The following is a 21189-nucleotide window of genomic DNA, read 5'->3' on the forward strand; positions in this document are numbered from 1 at the left end:
AAGGTATTTGTTGCTTAAAAATACATACATGTGGGAAAACAGGGGTCTCACTCACCCTTAATAAGCTTATTTAAAATCTTTGTTCTAGTATTTATTGGCCTACCTGTTTTTCTTAATGACACAGCCAATTTGTTAAATAAATATCATCCTCTACAACTATTGCCGTGGGCTGGGAACTTTAAGTAAGAATGCCTGTGTGTAAACAGAGAGTAAACCTGAGTATCTTTGACTTATGTGTGGCGGTTCTCTCCTGTGTGTGTACCCAGCTGCTAAATAGTTTCAGAGGTTCTGGTGTTCTTGGGTCTTCCCTATGCCCTGGAGTACAGGTTGGGCTGGCCCGGGAGACTTTTGACTGCCCTGACGCTGGCTTCACTTTGGTTGTACAGATGGATCTGCTCCCGATAAGCCTGGATGTTGGAAGGAAAGAAGCAAAGGAACTCTTTGTGGCTTCAGACTCTTTTATGGTAGCTAGGGAAGGAGTAAAGAAAATTGAAGAGATCAGGAAGTTTTCTAAGGCCTTCTGAAGCTCCCAGGATCAGTAACCCTGTGAGATCCAGGCCACTGAACCTCTCTACCTCTTCTGCTGGGAGAACCAGAGGAGTGAGGAGCACAAACCCAGCCTTTTTCTTCCTTCATCTTTCAAGCCATTCACTAGCCCCTTTTACAGAAAGGAAGGAACTGCAATTGCTTAACTTTCCTGTTCCCCTCAAGCTTTCTGAACGCAGTATCGCAGGTACCACGTGTCATAAAAGAGTCTCCTGGACTCCCTGAATTAATAACCCCAGGATCTCCACCACGTTCTTAGGGCAGCTTTCTTGCCTGTCCTGCATCGCTCATCCTTCTTGTTGCTGACTCCAGAGAGCCAACTTCATGCATAAAAGTGACAGAAATTATAGGTACTTTGTGGAACCCCCTCTTTTTTCTTTTTGACTCTGCCCAAACACAGCTTGGTAAAATGACCACGCTGTCATCAAACATACCTTAAGAACCTTTGCTAAGGATTATTTGACTGCAACACTGAAGTCAATGTGTGCATGCTAAGGCATCGTCCCATTTTCCACCCGGTGTGGCTAGCCACTCACGATTTTAAAAACCCAAAGAGGTCTCTGCTAAGAATCACAGGTGGTTTTCATTTGAGCATTTGATTTTGCCACTGTTCTTGTCATGCCCTGAAGGTACATCTTCCTTTTTTCTTTGAGGAGCTCAGAAGTTAACCCTTCAGACGACAGGAAACAGATGGTTTGGCCATGAGAACAGCATTGAATACGTGGAGATTGAAACCAAGTTAAGGTGGATGCTGTCTTAAGTGTGCCAGGTTGAATGTCGTTGTGTTGGTTATACTCGGTTTATTTGCCTTGCAGAATGTGCCGAAGCCTGGACACAAGAGAACAGACTCCACCCACAGCAGCAATGAGTCTGAATACACCTTCAGCTCTGAAATTGCAGACACTGAAGACATTCCATTGAGGACAGAGGTACATTTTAGACACCTATCACAAAAAGTAGGATACGATCATGCTGTTATTAACAGTACATTTCCGTTGCAGAACAGATGCCATTTGCCCATACGTGTATCATTTGTTTTAAACTTTTTATTCTTCATAAGTGACTTACAGGTGCTTAATTAGTTGTATACATACATGTGGGGGCGACTTCTCTCAAAAGTCCCCTCAGTGGCCATGGATGAAAAGTGAATATGACCAAGACATGATGTGATCTGCTTGGGGAGGAGAAGTGGTCAGTGGCCAGTTTCTCAGGGAAAAAGGCCAGCTGTGGCCAGTTTCTCTGAGGAGAAAAAGGCTTCGAGCCCCCTCCTCCATTGCCTTTTATTGGGTTCTAATACACAGGAATACAGGGCAGCAAGAATCAAACAGTAGATAACATTTCAAAGAAATCTGAGGGCTTCAGAGTCTGTCAGGAACAGAGTATTAGGGTTTCCTGTTTGAACGCTTAACGTATGACTGAAAGCACTCTTAGCAGAGCAGATTTCACAGGTTTATCAGCAAGTCTTTGTGGTGCCAGATTTTCCCCAGGGCACACTCTGGCCAGGCAAGGAGCTGCACCTCTCCCCATCAGGTATTCAGGTTTAAGGGGATTAGAGCCAGGAAGCGCTTCTCCCAGAGGACATGGGGACTCCGGCTATGTCAAAGCTGGGGGACAAGAGTTCATTGCTCTTTGTTGCAGCTCCCCACCCAGTCCTTCCATGAAGGCCTCCCAAGTGAACCAGTCTGGCTTAGGTTGCCCCCCCCCCTGCTGTGAGGGGTCTTACCCGTTATTGACTTCTGACCAAGCTTTGGGGGCAGGGAGAGGAAACTGAGGCAGCGTTTGCTACCAGAGACAGGCTTTGTCTCCTGTGGCTCACATTCCAAAGGTCATCCCTTGCCCTTAGCCACAAGGGGTTGACATACAATTCCTAAAACCAGGCAGAGCGGTCTACAACACATACATACTTATCACATATATTTTTTGTCAATAAACATTTAAACTCTTAATGTAATTTTGATGACCAGATTTTCTCTTTTATAATCCCCTTTTACATTTTAACATATCTTTGTATTAAAAAAATAGCCTATCTTAAATTTATTTCAGACTGAGGAAAATTACTTAAAAAGTAAGCCCTTTGCCCTTGAGTACTGGAGATACCAGTCCCCAAGAGTTTAGTAAGACTGTTGCCTCTGTTTGATGACAGTTCTTACCAATGTAATTTTTTCCACAAAAATACATGAAAAATAGCTAATAAATCTGCCTTAGTGTTTTGTGGTATAAACCCAAAATGACCCATTGCTGTAACTCCAAAAGTATAGTGCCTTTAAATTAGATTGTTCCCAAACCGACTCTCAGATCTTCTTTTTAAAATGTATTCATTTCAGTAATGGGTAATTTGGGCACAGCTCTTCTATTTTTATATCATATTCTGAGAAAATGGCCAGAAATAGACTGATTCTGGCACAGTAGCAGAAAAAAACAGGGTTCTCTTCTTTGGGCCTCGCCGTGTGGCTTCTCTGTTTAGCAGCCTCCTCAGAGTGCAAGGGCAAAAGATGCCAGGTCCGGAACTGGCACATGGTCAATTCTGCCACATTCTGTGGTCAAGGCCAGCCCAGATTCAAGGAGTGGGAAATAGACTCCATCTCTTGGTGGGAGGGAAGGCGTCTGTGTTGTGAGAAAGCCTTGGTGGCCATCTTTGGACACTCCCACAAAGTCAGCCTTTGAGGATGTCAGAATTACAACTTCTGAGCCTCTAGAGAATGTGTTGGTCTAGTGGGAGAGCTCCTCCCAGTGGTCTGAGGGCAGCGTGTTAACAAACTGTCGGCCTCAGTGTAACGTCCCTGAGCAGCGCCTGCATGGGAGGGGAGGCCGTGGCCGTGAGGGTGTTTGCTGCAAATTAATTTGTGTTAAACTCAGGACAGAAAGGCCTCTTGTTCCAAGTTTTGATTGAGGGCAACACATTTTTAAGTTTAAAATTCTTCTATGTTTAACCTCATTTTTACCGGTACCAGTATTTATCGGGGTGTTTTTAAAATTTTTTAATTAATTTATTTACTTTTTGCTATTTTTTATGGTGGTAAAATATACATAATAATTTTTTTTTTAATCACAGTAATTGCTGAGTGGGCAAGATAATGTTTATTGATGAAAGTATAAACTAGCCCAACCAATTTAACAGACTTAGAAACAAAATTTAGATATTTATATACTAAGATGTTTATATTTGTATATTTCAATAGCAAAAAAATTAGGAACAACTTCAGTGCCTATCACTAAGGTAATAGCTAAGCAAAGGATGGTACTACATGTCAAAACAGTCATTAAAAATTATAGTTTCCAATACATTGTGCATTTAGAAAACAGTTGTAATATAATGCTAAGCTTTAAATCAATACAATTTATAATGAAAATATTACTCAAATTCTATAAATCTATAGAAAAATGACTGAATAAAAATTGTGGGTTTTCTCTGTATATGAGAATATGCCTACATATTTCTCCTTTGTACTTATTTCCTAAATTTTCAATAAAAACTTATTTTGCTTTTATATCAGAAAAAACATTCACTTTAAAAATTGGCAATTGGAAAAAAAGGATTAGCTAATTAGGAATTATACTTAGACCATTTAGTTAAGTAAATGTTATTACTGTTCTTTCTCTCAACAAAAAGAGACTCCTTATGATTTATTAAATCTAAGAATACAGTTCTTTCCCTTCTTACCTCAGTGAAAGTTCAAACTCAGTATACAAGGTAAAACAGTTATGGCACTCTCAGGACTAACATGATGGTAGTTAGTTTTTTTCCATTTGCCTAGCTTTATTAGTGTGTCTTTATTTATCCTAGTAGTTCTCACTGTGGTTCTGTGTTAGAACCAATTGCCATACTACCATTTTAAAATGCTGCTAGGTTATCTTTCTGTTTATTAAGGCTACATATATTTTCATTTTTGTCTTCATCTGATCCAATATATTTATGCTGGCCCTTCACCTTTTAAAAAATATGTTTCCTGATTCAAAAGAATTCAAATATAGAAGTGTGTAAAGTAGAAAACAAAACTTTTTTATACCTCCCATTCTCCAAGGTAATCATTGATGGCCTTCTAGATTTTTGAATGTTATATCCTAGGTGTGTTAAAAAGTCCCATATATTTGTATTATTTTTTAACAAAATTTGAGGTTATAATACTATTGTGCACCTAATGTATTTCACTTAATTCTTTTATCTAGGACATATTTATCTACATATTTATTAGTAAGCTAATAACTATTAGCTTACTTATACTTCTACCAGTATCATGCAGGACAGTGTTGCTAACACATGGCATTATTAATCTTTTTGGTCTCTGCCAGTCTGGTAGGGGAAAAATAGTAACTGACTTGTTTAACTTGCATTTCTCCATGTATGAGCGAGGTTGGACATATTACTTCTATATTCTTTGGCCCTTTATGTTTCTTCTATAAGCTTGCCGATTTTTTTCTCTGCTGGGCTGTTCATCAGTTTCTCTTTGACTTCTACATCTTCTAGGTTGCCTTGACCATCTTATTTTTTCTTGGGTTTAGGAGCCAAGTGAGAAGAAGGTACCTTTGGACATGTCGTTGTTCCTCAAGCTCCAGAAGCGGGTCACGGAGCTGGAGCAAGAGAAGCAGATGATGCAGGATGAGCTGGACCGCAAGGAGGAGCAGGTGCTCCGCAGCAAGGCAAAGGTGCGCAGTGCTGTCCGACTCCAGGGCCGTGGGCAAACCGAGCACTGAGGCTGGACTTTAGGTCCAGTCCTGCAGTCTCTTCATAATGGAAACTCAGCCCAAAAGTACTTTAGCTGAGTAGGGTTTGGTTCAAGTAGCGAGGGCTAACCCTTCCTCACTGTTTTCTGCAGAGCAAGGAAATATTCTGAATAAAAATGTAACAATTAAAATATAACTCCTTCTTTGTAAAGTTTTTAACTTATATTTTTTCTAGGAAGAAGAACGACCGCAAATCAGAGGTGCAGAACTGGAATATGAGTCACTCAAGGTAATGGGAAGTTTGTGCTCAAGGCTTTCAATGTCTCGTTTGGGCCAAGAGGCCTGTGGAGAACCTCTCTTTCTCAGAGAACATCTTTCAGGGCACCTGAGGCCGTAGCTTAAGACTTACTCAGGCATGACTTCTAGCTTTGTATTGTTTCCTTTTTGGGTTCTCGTCTGTATAAAGTGGAGTTCAGTCTGAACAGAAACATGAGCAGTAGCTGGCGTTTGAGAGTGGGGAAGGTAGGAGAGTTCACGGACTCTCGGGTCAGACTGCCTGGGTTCAAGTGCTAGATCCACTGCTACATGGCCGTGTGCAAGTTATACATCCTCTGTGTGCCTTGCTTTTCTCATCTGTGAACTGGTGACAATGACAATGTCAATCTCATAGGATTGTCATGAGGATTATATGAACTTATCCATGTAACCTGCTTAGAACAGTGCCCACCACTATATTTAATAGTACCCAACAAATGTTGGCTGCCATGGTTATCATCATCATTTTAAATATAGGTATTTTACACATCAACTCTAATTCTTACAACGACAGTCTTGTAAATCAGTATTTTAGTTCCCATTTTACTGATAAGAAAATTGAGGCCAAAAGATATAAATAACTTCCCTTAGATCACCCCGCTGGAAACCGACAGAAAGGAGATTTGAACATTGGTATCTCTGGTGGCAAACCCCATGCTCTAATCACCAAACCCCACTGAAACTATGTGTTTGTGAAGAAAGATAGCCAGGCATTAGCTTGAAGAGTAGGAACACACTCTAACTTATTTAAAAAAAAAAAAACAGCTGTTGGGAGCAGGGGGATGAAGGTGGAGATTGTGTCTTCTTAATGGTCAAAGGCAATGTGTAAGTAGACGATTATAAGCTGCCACTGTGTGCCCCCAGAGCACTTGAGTGAGGCAAAGGCACTGGCTTAGGGACTATAGTCCCTGAAACACAAAGCACCTTGGGTAACATAGGAGTTGAAGTTTAGTGGGGGAAAAAGAGTCCGTTCCTGGGCCCAGAGCAGGCCGTGCCCACCCCCACCCCCGGCACCTGCGTCTGCTGTCCAGAAGCAGAGTCTTCTGAGCTCTCAGGCCGTCAGCTCTCAAAACACCCTCAACTTCCAAAGTTTTCCAGGTTACTCATTAATTTATTGGCCTTAAATTTATTTTTCTCAGATATTTTCTGCTTACGTTATTTGTTTTTACTAATTTCTACTTTTGTAAAGTATAGTCTTAGAATAGCTGGAAAATTATGGTAAAGTTTATGATTAAAACCAAACAAAGCTAAAAGTTAGAAAAGCCACAAAATAGTGTAAGGAAACTCATGTTATTTTTTAAAAAAATTATTTTTTTATTTAATTGTTGTTCAAGTATAGTTTTCTGTCTTTTACTCCCATCCCAGCCCTCCCGCCTCCCTCCCATTTCCACCCCCCCTAGTTTTTGTCCATGCGTCCTTTGGAAACTCATATTATTCTTAAGCCTTTATGTATATTTGACAGTTCCTAGGGTTTCTCTAAACTATCCTGAAGGTTTTTTTTTATTTTTCAGCAACATTCCTTCAAGTCTAATCCTGATGTATTATTTCCTAACACTGTGATTTCGTACATAATTTACACACATTAACAGGCCCTCGTCCTCTGTCGATTTGCTACTTCCCACTGTCCAGAACTGGTTACTTCTTCCTCCCCAGCCTGTGTGGCATCTTGGTATAGAGAATGCCTGTCCCCTATTCTACTCAAACCCACAATCCTTTTTTTTAATCATTGACACTGTTACAGATGGCCCCTGTTGGCCCCCACCCTTTGCCCACCTTCACCCAGCCCCCACCTCCCCGTCCCCTGGCTGTCACCCCACCATTGTCTGTGTCCGTTGGTTACATGTATATATTCTTCGGCTAATCTCGTTACCTTCTTTTATCAAGTCCTCCGCCCCACTCTCCGCTCTGAGATCTGTCAGTATGTTTCATGTATCCATGAAGCAGAAGCTCTGGGGTTAGGGCCCAGCAACCTGTCCTCCAGGTGATCCTGATGTACATTGAAGCTTGGGAAACACTGCTTCAGAGTTCAAGTGTCATGTTAAAGACAGTCATACGCCTTCTGTTGTAGGAATGAGCAATGCAAATCTGACAGTTGGTGGGAGACTGGGGATAAGAAGGAGCATTATTTTTTCACACAGGAATGGATTAATTCATGAAAGAAGGGGTTATTTTTTTCTTAAATAGAAAAAAGGACTTTAAATAATTTTACTATAACATGTTGAAAGGTCTGATGTAGGACTACAAACTCCAGTTTGCCTCTCTGGAAGAAACAATAAAATATCCTTATTCCAAGGTACTACTATCATAAGGTCTTGTCCACTATCATAAGGTCTTATCTCATGTACTAAATAAAGCACCACAGTGTCTTTAATTGTTTTATTTTCTATTACATTTTTAACTGCAGTTTATATTCAATATAAAATATTTTGTATAATTTTCACATGTATCCATGGTGCTTTCACATGACTGTCCACTTCACTGTTTCTCAGCTGGCACTTGGTGACATTTGCATTTTAGTGTCAGTAAACACAGTTTAATGTCAGAACTCTGTTCTGGGTTCCCATTGCTGTTGTCAGAGCAGAATGTGCAGAGAGCAGCACCAGCTGGCGGCATCAGGGCAGCTGGCAGTATGTGCACGTGTCGGGGGCAGAGGGTGCGTGTGCCCATCTGGGTGGCTGAAGGAGGAGGTAGCCCATCCTCTGTCCCCACCTCTCAGAGCTTCTGCCAGCAACTTCACAAGCATGTCACACAGGAAAGAAGTGTAAAGAAAGTATTACTTGTTGTCATCGAAAGACCAAAGGGGATTTTATTAGTGTAAGTGATGTAATTTTTTAAATTAGAAGTTAAAAACCTAAGATTTCAGTGGTCTTCCCATTCTGTTTTACAAAGAAAATAAGAGGATACTGCTCTTATTTCAGGGATCTACTCATTTGAACTATTCACTGGAAATAACCTGACCAGCTGGACCCCCATAGCTGCCCTTATATTTATTTACCCACAAACAAAACCTGGGCTACCTAGGACTGGGCTAAACCCATCTCTTGGAACGTGGCAATCTCTCCAGGCCTGTGAACACAACCTGGGCAGGCCTGGAACAAATTTGACTCAGAAATTTGGGCTGATGAAGCAAACTACCATTTACCTTGCTAAATTCTACTTGATGTCTGATTTCCTTAATTTGCAGAGCAAAGCTCCCCGTAGAACCTGGGAAGACAGTCACTGGGATAGCTCCGATGATCTTTTCCAGCAGAATTCTTCTGCTGCCTCAGGGAAAGACGAGCATTCAGATGTAAAGTTGAGGATGACTGTAATGAACTATCTTTTGTCTCTTCACACAGCGTCAAGAACTGGAATCAGAAAACAAAAAACTGAAAAATGAGCTAAATGAATTACGCAAGGCCCTGAGTGAGAAAAGTGCCCCAGAGGTGACCGCTCCGGGTGCACCGGCTTACCGTGTCCTCATGGAGCAGCTGACCTCCGTGAGTGAGGAGCTGGACGTCCGCAAGGAGGAAGTCCTCATCTTGAGGTCTCAGCTGGTGAGCCAGAAAGAGGCCATCCAACCCAAGGTAAGCACAGGAAAGGGGCCAAAGAGGGTGTTTGGGTTCTGGCCTCTGTTTCTTTATGTCCATTCTATCCATTCTATAATGAAGCAAACACTTAGGAACATTTTTAGTGTAAACAAGGATATTATCTTTTTTAAGTCTCAATGCTGTTTCAAAACTGTTGCAAATGTCAGTTGAAGTGAGCAAAGAGCAAGGGAAACCCAAATGGTTTTCAAAGTCTCATCTCTCGTTCATGAGCACAGGGCTTTTAAAATGAACTTTTTGTACTAATTTGGCCACAATAAATTTTGATCAAAAATTAAATGTTATTAAGTACAAAAATCAATAAATTGTCTTGTCGTGAGAAATTTTTAACACAGCTTTAAAATTGTTTGTTGAAATAGCCTGTTTAATTGGAAAGATAACATGAAAAGATTAGAAGTGAGATCAGTGAGTGGATTAGCTGGAGGCGATTTCTGCTTCCCTCAGGGAGTTCCGTGTACCTGCAGGAGCCGACCCAGTGGGGAGGGGCTGTGTTTAGTGACTGAGCAGGAGGGACCACGCTAGAGGATGTAGATGGCCCCTTGAAGTCCTCCCCTGCCTTCAGGTATTTTGAGACCTAGCGCTGCCATGTGCTCATTAGAAATGGGCCTTTTTGTCACTTGCCATCAGACAAAAATCTGAGTGATCATCTTGAAGCCTGGACTGTGTCTGTGCCCATGCCCGTGCAGCAAAGTGTTACCAAGACTTGAGGCAATCAACTGTCCCAACTGCGTGACATGATCTATAAAATATGACTGTGATATATGATGAACTAGATGCTTGAAAGATCTGAGAGTGCTTCTCTTAAAGAATGGTAGTTCTGCATATGAATAAAATAATGAACCTGGCCCCTGGCTGGCGTAGCTCAGTGGATTGAGCCCCAACCTGTGAAACAAAGGGTCTCCTGTTCAATTCCCAGCCAGGGCACATGCCTGGGTTGCAGGCCAGGTCCTCAGTAGGGGGTGCTCCAGAGGCAACCACACATTGATGCTTCTCTCCCTCTCTTTCTCTCTCCCTTCCCCTCTCTAAAAATAATTAAATCTAAAAAAAAAAAAAAGATAGCAGACCTGGCACAGAGGTTGGATTTCATAATGGTAACTCTCACCTAGGATCAACACTGGTCCAGAAAATATCAAATTCCGGAATAGCCCAGTAACAAATGGACTTCTATGAAGAAATGTCCTTCCTTATTTTAAAATAAACACAAGCCTTAAGTCTGAAATGAGAAGTTGGAGAATGGAATCTCTCCTTTGGCTTGGCTCCTCCATACATACATCTCGCCTTCCTTAGGGCTGTTTCAGTTTGGTTTCCATGACGACCACTCAAGAAACAAGGCTTCCCCTGCATGCCAGCTGCAGCAGAGACCACACTCAGGATTTCTGTATCTGGTTCCGTTGTTACAAACTGGTATTCTCATAAGAAACTCCAGTAAAAGTTAAGAAAAAGAAAAATAAACCAAAGGACATAAAACAATCCATCTAACAGAACACATAGTTCTGGGATCACACACTGTCACTTACCCAGCTCACACATTCCATGTGACAACTAACCAAAGCCTAACCAAGGCTTCTGCTCTCCAGGCTCCCAGCTTACGTGTGGCAGCAGCTTGTTTTCTCCTGGGAAAGATGTCCAGGAGGCTATTTGAAATCTCCCAGATACCCCAGGGCTCTTCATCGCACTCAGTTTTTGCTCATAGACACATCATTTCACAACTTCTTTGCAGGACAGTGGTGACACCCGGTGAGCAAGGTGATGATTCGGCCCAGCCAGGTCTAGTTTATCCACCTGGGGGGCTTTACTCAGACAAAGGACCTCCTATCAGGGCATTACTGCAGCTCTCACAGACCTAGGAAAAGAATTTCACTAATACACATCGACAGAAGGCTCATTTTCTCACATACTCAGAAATACTTTACAATTAGGAAAAAATGCTAAAAGAATTTCAATCACTTGTCCCTGAGAATTATGACAAATATATATTAATGTCCACCTCATGTCAGTTCCATGAATATTAATTTATTGAGTTCGTTTTAGGAGAAACAATTCACGGGGTTTTTTTTACAGTTTATTTGTTAGGATGGGGACTCAATGGTATAATTTATTTATGGAACTAAGAGTCTATTGTTTTCTCTTTTTTTGTGCTTGCTGACTTGCGATTTTCAGGATGACAAGGTAATTATAAAATTTTTAGTAAATACTATTTAATCCTAATTTTAGTTTACAAATATCCCTCAGTATATGCAATTGATGCTTTCTGGCCACCTAGTCTATTTTAATATTTACAAATTGATTTCCTATTTTGACCCCTTCTTGTTCAGGAAGTCAGTGGGAAAATAGGGGTATAGTAGTCTGGCTCCCAGAGAGGTCTTCACGACTTCTAATTCACAGTCAGCTCTGTGACTTGCTGGGGAAGGTATGGTCTTCCATCCACAAGTAGGGGAAGCCCTTAACGTGGAACACACTTAAAAGCACAGGCTGTCCCATGCTCTCACATCTGCCAGCTATGGGTTTGTTGGCCAAGGATGAAGAGGAGCCTGAATTGCTGAGCACACCCGAGGAAGGGTGGGATTTTCCTACAGGTTGTCCCCGTTTCAGGACTCTGGTTAGGGGAGACAAACTGAGCAGTGAGTTGGGAACCTCCTAGTCCTGCCTGGCTGAGTCTGATCCCATGCTGCAGCCAGCACTTCTTAGCTGAGGTAGGCCAGAGAGGGGAAGGACTAGCTACTTACTGTCAGGACAGCGTCATAGTAAGAAGCCTATCTTTCCTTTGCATCAGTTAATTAGATCAAGTTACTTAATTTACTAAAAGTTCAAAACCACACCCGATAGGTAGGTCCTCAGATATCAGAGAATACATGTAGCATTGTAAAACCTAGGCCTTTGACAGTTACTGCTTAAAACTTAAAAATCTGAGTATGGTCCTTTATAGAGCAGAAAGAATTGATGCCTTTCAGGGAAAGAGAAAAAAAGATTCTCTTTTTTTTTAAAGAGAATCTCTGTGTTTAAAATACAGTAAAATACAAAGTTTTGTTAATAGCATTTATCAGATTATACTTGGTCTTCTCTAAGAACACATTTATAAACTCACAAAAGAATAGCATTAGGAGAAAAGGAGATTTTTTTTAAAAAAAGATGTTTCTAATAAACACCAAAATTCAAAAGCAAGTATTTGTGGGCCTCCGGTTGGCATTAAAGTTACCTTGAAACTGGTCTCTAAGACCCTGTTATTTGAAGTGTATTCTAGTAACACCATTTCATGGTGTGGTCTGGCTGCAGAGCAGACATGGACTGAAGGTCAGATATAAGCTATTCAGACAAGTAGAATGGCCCCTGGGGTTCTAGAGTGTATTCTTTTCTAGAGACTATAGAACAGTGGTTCTTACTGTCTGTTTTTGCCATTGTTTAGGAGAGGTCCAGAGTAGCTGAGTAGCACCAAAATTTTGAAATTCCAGCGGCTGTCAGATTAGACCAAAAAGGAAAAATTAAAAAGGAAGTAAAAATGTTAGCAGAAAAGTTCTTTTTATACAAAATCATTAGTTATTCCAATCTGCCAGACATTTATTTCAAAAAGCTTATGTACCATGTAATACTGTAACAGGAAAAATAATTGAATAACAGCAGAAGGGAGATATTTATAAGGAGCTAAATTCTTCCCACTTACATATATATGTATAGATGTGTGCCAAAGCACATGCTGGATTGCCACCTTTTTTGTACTGAGGTTTTCATGGGAGAATGAGCTTTATATCAAATGCTCAGTGTTTTGTTAGGGCATTTGCTTTATTATAACTGATCAAAAGTAGTAGGAAGAATAGCTTTGTCCATTTCACTACTCAATATTCTTGCCTGGTTTTTATTTTAATGCTATTTATGTATTTCGAGGTATGTGTATATTTTAATAATATGAGACCTATTATATATACACACACACTGCAGAAGTATAGAGGACAGTGGGGCATAGGCAGTCCAGAAAAAGAGGAACCTTCAGTTCTCTAGAGAGTCCTTAATGCTATGCTATGGCCGTGTCAAGATTCTGGGATACCACAGCCCTGTAGATAAAGCCCTGATGTGCATTTTACATCGTGTGTGCGTGTTGCTGAAGAAAGATATATATATTCCATTTGCCTGGTTATTGTTCTAATGCTGCACATATTACACACATACATATATTCTATGTATATGTGCAGAAACATATATGTGATATACATATGTATAATGTGTGATACATAGTAACCAGGGAAATGGGCCCTCTTTTCCTGAACTGCCTATGCCCCACTGTCCTCTATACTCCTGCAGTCTGGAGCTGGTGCTCTGGAGGGGCAGAGTTGTGCTGGAACACAGAAACACATGCATGTATTGTATGTGATTCAAAGCTTTTGAGTTGATTCTTAATATGGAAATATGTCATTTCCACCTTCAGAATACAATGACAGATTCCACAATACTTCTGGAAGATGTACAGAAAATGAAAGATAAAGGCGAAATAGCACAAGCATACATTGGTTTGAAAGAAACAAACAGGTAAGTTGATCCTGTTTATTCCGGTTTTTGTTTAATTGTGTTGATCTGTAGTCGTCAAGCCTCCTTTTTTAAACTGCTGTTAGTATCAGTATTTATTCATTTTTCACATTTTTTATTGTTGTTCAAGTACAGTTGCAAAGTGTATTTATTTATTGATTTAGCAGCTTTCTGACCTTCAAAGGAAATCCAATTTTTTCAGTCTATTCAATAAAAGCTCATAACATGGGTAGCATTTTTGATGAGTGGTGTCAGGGAAAAGTTCTTTATATCAAGGGGTTATGCGTCTGTATCTTTAAGGTCCGAGCCTTGAGAATAAAACCAAGTTGGTCACTGTTGGACTGGCTGTCTTGGGTAGTCAAGTTTGTGTGTTGTTCAGGCTGGTTATTTGTGAAGTTTCACAGGGGCAAATGCAGCTTTCAGTAATCAAAATTTAATGTGAAGAGAAATGATGAAGTATCTGGAATAATATTAGTATTAGCCATATAATTCTAAAAGGGTTCTTTAATTTCTAGGGTGGGACCCTGATATTTGAGACCACATTTTTGTCATGTTCCCTAAAATGTTCTAAGAAAATCCTAACTCTGGTTTTATTCCATTTACTCTAAATATGAATGAAATTGCAGGTGGCACTTAGCTCAGTCACTCTACACTCAAGAATCTTAGGCGGGCTGGCCGAGAGTGCAGGATTTGAACCATCACTGAATGACTGAACTTTTCCTAAAGCTTTTTCTGTGGCTGAGGTTTATCACAGAATAAAGTGCATCTCTGGGATTCTGTCGGCCTTCCTCTCACCACCTTCTCGACACAGCCACAGTGCTGTTGGACTCTGCACTTAGAAGACTACATGCTTAAAGGAGTATGGCCAGTGACGATGGCAGAGAAAGGCAGCTCTGGAGATTTCTATTGTTAGTATACAGTCTGGGTCTCCTGATGTATAGTATCGCAGTTAGTATATAGAAATACTTCACAAAGTAAATCGCTTCTTTTATGGGAAAGGCTGGAGAATGTTTATTAAAGTATTAGGTTAAACTTGAATCTTAATTTATGAATATAAATTATAAATAACACATTTTATATGTGACACATTTAAGAATGTGTCAGTATAAAAATAGCTAGATTGCACTGTTCATCCGTCAGCTCTTCAGTTACCAGGTATGTACTGCGTGCTTGTTTCATGCCAGGCCCTGTGCCACACGCCGGGAGTAGTAGCCTACTGTCCCCAAGGTAAATTCACTCACAGAGTTCATAGGCCGTCGGGGAGATGGCCGAGAGAATTTAGACTTCACTTCAGTGGTAGTGGAAACGGTTGAAAGATTTTAAGTAGAAAATGATATAATGAAGTTGGAGTTTTAGAAAGTTAACTCTGGCACTTATGTTAGAGACTAGATTTGTAGTGGAACCAGGTTGAAGGCATAAAGACCAGTTAGGAGGCTATTACTGTAATCGAATGGTGGATTATGGTGACTTTGACTTGGTTGGTAGCAGTTGGGATTGAAAGAAATGGGGCGCTTTGAAAGATACAGACGACGAGGTCAGTAAGCCTTGTGTTTTATGGGATGTGTCTGTGGGGAACAGGGACTGGTGAAAGGTGACTTCAAAGTGTCTGCTGTGGACACTTGTTTGTATGTGATGATGCCATTTTTGATGCTGGGTCTGGGTGTAGGGAAGTATGGGGTGGAGATGATTGGTAGATTTACGGAAATTAAATTTAAGGAGCTAGGAAGACAGCCAAGGAGAGAAATCCATTAGGCATCTGAAAATATAGATACAAAGCAGGAGAGATATGTGGGCTGGAATATAAATGTTGAAGTTTTGAGCATATAATAATACAATTGAGACCATGCAAATAGATGAACTCTTCAGGAATAGGTGGTAGGTGGAAAATAAAAGAGCATGCCCTGGAATCTGTTTTATGTAAACATTGTTTCAACAACAGAAGTCTAGGAGGAGGGCTGAGAACCTGGACTCCGGTGTCAGATAGCCCTGAGCCCCACTGCGTTCCCCCTGCGTAACCTCCAGGTGTCTTACTTCTAAGCCTCCATGTCTTTCTCTGCACTGTGGCAAATGATAGATATTGGGTTACTGGGGGAGCTAAATGAAAAAATATGTGCAGAAGAATATAGAATAAAACGGACACTTAGCAAACACTCAACAATATTTTTATTAATTTATTAGTATTAATTTCAGAACTTCATTTTGAAATGGATTGTGATAGTTGCCTCACAAAGGCGATAGCTACAGCTTTCACTCTGTGTGTGACTGTTGTGGTCAGTCTCTAATATAATAAGACCACTCTGCTAGATGAATAAAATGTTAAAAACATGTAACTTCTTTATCATCTTTTGAGTCATTTCTTATTTTGCAGGAAAAATAGCTGTAGATTCTTGATTATTTGTTTTATTTTTTACTCATTTATATGTTACACATTTTTTAAAAAATTAACCAAAAGTAATTTTTGTAATAACATCTTGAAGCTATCTGTAATTAACAAAATCGATAATATTGACAGTAAAATATTGAAATATCATGTGATGCTGTTGACCATCATCATCTCATTCCCATCCCGTATTCCTTTGTGTTTTGCATTGTTGTTCCTTTTGCATGGAAGACAATCTGCTGTGGATTTGCATGAGCTGACTGAGGATGGAGAGCTGTGGCTGGTTTATGAAGGGTTAAAACAAGCCAACAGGTTATATTTGTCTCCTCAAAATGGAATGTTATTAACTTGTTGTTTTTCTTACTAACGGTGGCCTCCTGACTTTAAACTCTATATTTCTTGTACATTAATTGTCTTCCTAGGTAAATGTCAGTAAAACTTAGAGCGTTCAGCTAGACACCTTCCTAAAAACCCTCCCTACCTAGGCAATGCTATTAGAGCTGAAAGAGAGTGATGGGGTGTAGAAGAGTGACTGCCCATTCAGTACTCCCAGGTACTAAAACTTGGGAGTATCTCACCAGGAGTTGGAAGAAAACCAAAACCTTTCAACTAGAGCTCAAACTACTGTGGGGAAGAGATTAATACCCATTACTTAGTATTAGTTCCTTGTTTGGAGTAATAATCAGTCTAATGGATATGTGCCTATGGTGTTGTGGCTGCATTCTTATGGATTATCGGGTGGCCAGAAAGTCCATTCAGCTTTTTCTGTAAAATAAAAGACACATTTTTCATTTTCACCAATAACTTTATTGATTTGGATATTTGGAGTATGTCAGCTCTCTTCCACTATTGACTTCTAGTGGGTAGAGGCCAGGGGTGCTGCTAAACATCTTCCAGTGCATCAGACAGCCCCACAGCAAAGAATTACTTGGCCAAAACAAACCATGAGCACAAATGAGCACCATTTGGAGGCATTCAGTCAGTCACAGCACCTTCTCCATACCCTGCACAAATCTTTTGTGTTTCAATTGCATTTTTATATTTCTTGAAATAATAAAACATAATATGCCAAAAATGTTGCATATCTTCTTCCATCTTCAATATTAAAATGGCTGCACAAAAATTCACCAATTTTTTATGTTTTTTTAATGCACACTGATATGACAGTTGTCACAATACAATGTAACAAAATTGTTTTCAAATGAAATTAAAGACAACTAAGCACTACTACACCCATCATACAGAAAAAACTACACAAACTTTTTGGCCAACCCAATGTTATCGCGCTGCCTAACAGCAGTATGTAGCCCACGACTTGGCATTCTGTATGCTTATGTGAACGTCAGATTTGTGAAACAGCAAATCTGCAGGGTTTCCAGCATTGCTGCAGCTCAAAATAATTACCCAGACTCAACATGTTAAATATGTATAGGGGAAAGCAAATAAAATTGAAATAGCAACATCTTTCTAACACAGACACTCTTCTGCTCTGGTGATATTTGTCTTAGGAATCTCATAAAAATAACCATTTTAGTGATTAAGTTGTAAAAAATACCTAATATGCTATTTGTTCAAGGGGCTTCTGCTTATTCTGCTTTGTTTGTTCTGTTCATAAACCATTGCCATTAACTTTGTGGTGTTACTGGTTCAAATATTCTTGAGATTTTATACTCACTAAAATATGTTTAGTCTTCTGTTAACAGTTTGCTTGCAATGGCATTCATGCATTTTGCCCAGCAGTTGGTAACCAAGGGCATTAGAGTAAAAGAACATCTTTTCCTTCTTCACACTAATTAATTTCTAACTGTAACTTTGTTTTGTGTTTAGAAAAGGGGTGAATGTTGGGGGCGGGTGAGGGATGCAAGCTGATGGGGGCCTGCTCTTTCTCTCCGCTGTTCTCACTGCCAATGGCGTGGTCTGCCTAACGGGCACCTAACGTGTGCGCTTGTGTTCAGAGAAGCAGTGATCCACTTTGTTGGTCCTATTAATATTTATGGCCTACAGCCATGTCTTTTTAGGATTTAGGTTACTGATATGGAAGTTTATGGGGACAAGGAAGATGACAAATTTAAAATATTTTATATGAAATTTCAGAACTATTTGTTCAGATTTGGGCAAATCTATACATATTTCAGAGGAGTGCTCCAGCCTTTCTGTTCTTCACAGATAAGAGTAGATAGTAAAAAATTGGGACTCTGGTTGCACCCTCTGCCTGAAATTAGAAATGCTGAAATTCTTCAAAACATATTTAATTAGACCAGGAGTTTGTAATCTTGCTCTGTTGTGCAGTTATTTTGTGGCAAAGGTACTGTCTTTGCTAGCTTAAATGCTAGTTTGTAAATGTAGTCAGCCAGATTAAAGCTATGTCTTTTAATTGATTATTTTACTCATCATTCTGGTGAAGAATAAAAGCTAAAACTCCCCTGCTTCTCAAGGCCTTTGAGAACTTGATTCTTGTGGCAGGGTCCACAATTTAGAAAGACACAAATGTGAGCATTCGCATCCTTTTCTGGTCTTGTTTGAGTTTCCTGACCTTAGGTAAGAAGTTACACAGTTGCTTGCCTCCTCGCTTTTCCTGCCCTTGAAGTGAGCACGGAGCCTCTCCCCCACCAAGCAGGAACTCGTGTCATCTCCCTTTCCTGTCTGGGTGGCTTCTCCACAGGCTCCTGGAATCCCAGCTCCAGTCTCAGAAGAGGAGCCACGAGAACGAGGCCGAGGCCCTCCGCGGGGAGATCCAAAGCCTGAAGGAAGAGAACAACCGGCAGCAGCAACTGCTGGCCCAGAACCTGCAGCTGCCCCCCGAGGCCCGCATCGAGGCCAGCCTGCAGCACGAGATCACCCGGCTGACCAACGAGAACTTGGTGAGGACAGGGGCCTGGCCCGAACGCTCCCCAGCAGGCAGTGCCGAGCTCTGCAGGGGGCTCCTAGTTTCTGGTGGGGAAAACTCACTACCCCACACTTGTTACCCTCTTACTCGGCAGAGACGGAGTGAGGAAAGTAGGACTCTGCTGGCAGAAATGAACCAGCCATGTGTGCAGGTTGTGTTTCTCGCAGAAGGCTCTCTCAGACCTCACTTGGAGGGCCTGAAAGGTATCACCCAACTGTATCCCAGGCTTTTGATACCCATGTTTCTATATAAAATCTATACTGTAGTGTCAGCCTGGTTTTGAGAAAAGCTATTTAGGACTGGTAGTGTTTTGTCTTTTTTTGTTTTGATTCAGGGTTGTAATGATCTGTAATAAGTAGTTTGGATTTTCTCTGATGATGTAACAATCTGAGTTATTCCTCCGTTACTCCTTTAGTGATCATTTTACATTACAGATAGTTTTTAGTGCCGTCTGTGTAACTAACTATCCTCTATGTTAATCAGAAGCAGAACCCAAAGGTGTTCTGTTCCCAGCCCGTCTGTCCCTGCGAGGCTAGGAGGACAGCAGGCTGCGGGGCCGCCCGGTGGGAGGGGAGAGAAGGCTGAGGGCAGTGTTGGACTCTTTCCGAAGTGACTGAAATGTCACTGATCTGTGGGGGAAATCTTCTGAATCACGATCTATTTTTGAAATGTCATTTCTTTACTCAGGTTTGTTGTAGCTTAAATTTAACTAACAATGCTTAAATCCCTAAGAATTGATAAATATACTAAATAATATAAAAACAATTGATCATTGTATAAATTTGCTGCTTATAAATGATTGTCTTCGAATACAAGGTGAAACCGTGCAGTAAAGATGCTTCTGGGTGGCACATCCTGAGTTCTTTCACCAGGTCAATTAAGCATTCTCTTGCAACCTTGTCCATAGTATTAGTTTTCTTGCTAATTTTCCATAGCTCATACAAAAATAAAGTAAACCCCCAAATCATTTTTGTCTCTCAATCTTAATTGCACATTTTAGGGAGGAGCACCTGAGCAGAATATTATAGCAGCTGGGAACCTAGGCTTAGTTCTCGGAAACACTCCCTGCGTCACCGCCCTCCCACTCACCCCCCAACACAGGCAGTGAGGTGGTTTTTCTTCCTCCTCCAGTGAACGTGCTTCCCAGGCCTCCCCCAGGCTGCCTGCTAGGGAAGGGAGGCTCACAGCTTCCGGCCAGCCTTCCCACCTTCAAACAGGAGTGTTGCCGGTATTGCCATTATTCCACTTTCGTTTTGTCTGCACTCCCTACTGTTGGTGCAGCTGCTGGCAGCAAAAAAGTGCAGCAACTGGTGAGAGGGTCTGAGGAGTGAAATCAGAACAGAACAGCCTCACCTGGGGACCGAAGACCACCAGTCTGTTTACCTGCTAAGTGGTGGCATCCTGGATTTGACCTGTTTCCTCTGAGCATGAGAAAATATATGTGTATATGTATAAAATTGGAGTTATCTCTACTACCTTTGTAGTATAGGTCAGAGGGCAGTGGCAGGTAATAAATCAGAGACTTTTGAGTATATACTGTTTCATTAAGTCTTAAAATATTTTAAAATTAATTTCACTGAGAGGTAGCATTTCCCTCAAAGACACAGAGAAAAACAAATATCCATTGTGCCTGTTTTTTCAGTATTTTGAGGAATTATATGCAGATGACCCTAAGAAGTATCAATCATATCGGATTTCACTTTACAAACGGATGATTGTATGTAAACTCAGAATGCTTTTCTGTTGTCTTCTTTGCTACTTTTAGCCTCTGTACCTGAGGGGCTGCCTGCTCCTCCCCAGGAGGTCTCTTCAAAAACTTTTTACAAAACCTGTTTCTCCCTACAGCTGTCTTTCAGCCAGTGGTGTCCCCTCTGTCAGTGTCCTGTGTCCATCGTCACGTTTGGTTTGTTATTAACACTAGGCTTGCAGTGTGATGGAAGTCAGAAGTTAAAAGCCCCTCCCTAAGTTCGACTGTTCTTAAAACTTTCCACAAAACATTTTGTGTATCCATCAAAATTTATTTTGCCTCTTCCCCTTTAAAAGAAAACATCCACTGGAATAGCAGTACATTTTGTGGGCATTTAACGGTTTTGCCCACATGGAGTCTACTGGAAAAGACTCCGCAGTGAGCCTGCTATCCATCACGCTGTAAAGGATTTTACTGCGTTGTATATTTTAACATTTGGCTTTTGTTGTAGCTGCATTTCCCATGCCTGCCAGTGTTAGCCAGGTGGTGGCTCCACCGATGAGCTTTTCTGTGAAACTAACAGCACTGTTTCTGTGGTTTTGTGGCTGCT

General features: G+C 40.8%; 1 protein-coding gene across 4 annotated transcripts in view; it reads left to right on the forward strand.

Moving 5' to 3' along the window:
• Positions 1 to 21189, forward strand: part of MYO5A (myosin VA) — a 174462-nt gene that overhangs the window by 128668 nt on the left and 24605 nt on the right. Inside the window, exons 25-32 of one of the 4 annotated variants that reach the window (XM_053670054.1) lie at positions 1362 to 1475; positions 5047 to 5190; positions 5444 to 5497; positions 8862 to 9089; positions 13528 to 13628; positions 16237 to 16317; positions 18668 to 18866; positions 20535 to 20609. In XM_053670054.1, coding sequence (XP_053526029.1) covers positions 1362 to 1475; positions 5047 to 5190; positions 5444 to 5497; positions 8862 to 9089; positions 13528 to 13628; positions 16237 to 16317; positions 18668 to 18866; positions 20535 to 20609 — 996 coding nt within the window. The remainder of the gene's footprint in view (positions 1 to 1361; positions 1476 to 5046; positions 5191 to 5443; positions 5498 to 8861; positions 9090 to 13527; positions 13629 to 16236; positions 16318 to 18667; positions 18867 to 20534; positions 20610 to 21189) is intronic. The other 3 variants (XM_053670055.1, XM_053670056.1, XM_053670057.1) reach the window with 3 other exon arrangements.

This window comes from Artibeus jamaicensis, unplaced genomic scaffold (assembly GCF_021234435.1).
Source record: "Artibeus jamaicensis isolate MK-2021 breed Jamaican fruit bat unplaced genomic scaffold, CSHL_Jam_final contig_548, whole genome shotgun sequence".
In the NCBI taxonomy this organism is placed as follows: domain Eukaryota; kingdom Metazoa; phylum Chordata; class Mammalia; order Chiroptera; family Phyllostomidae; genus Artibeus; species Artibeus jamaicensis.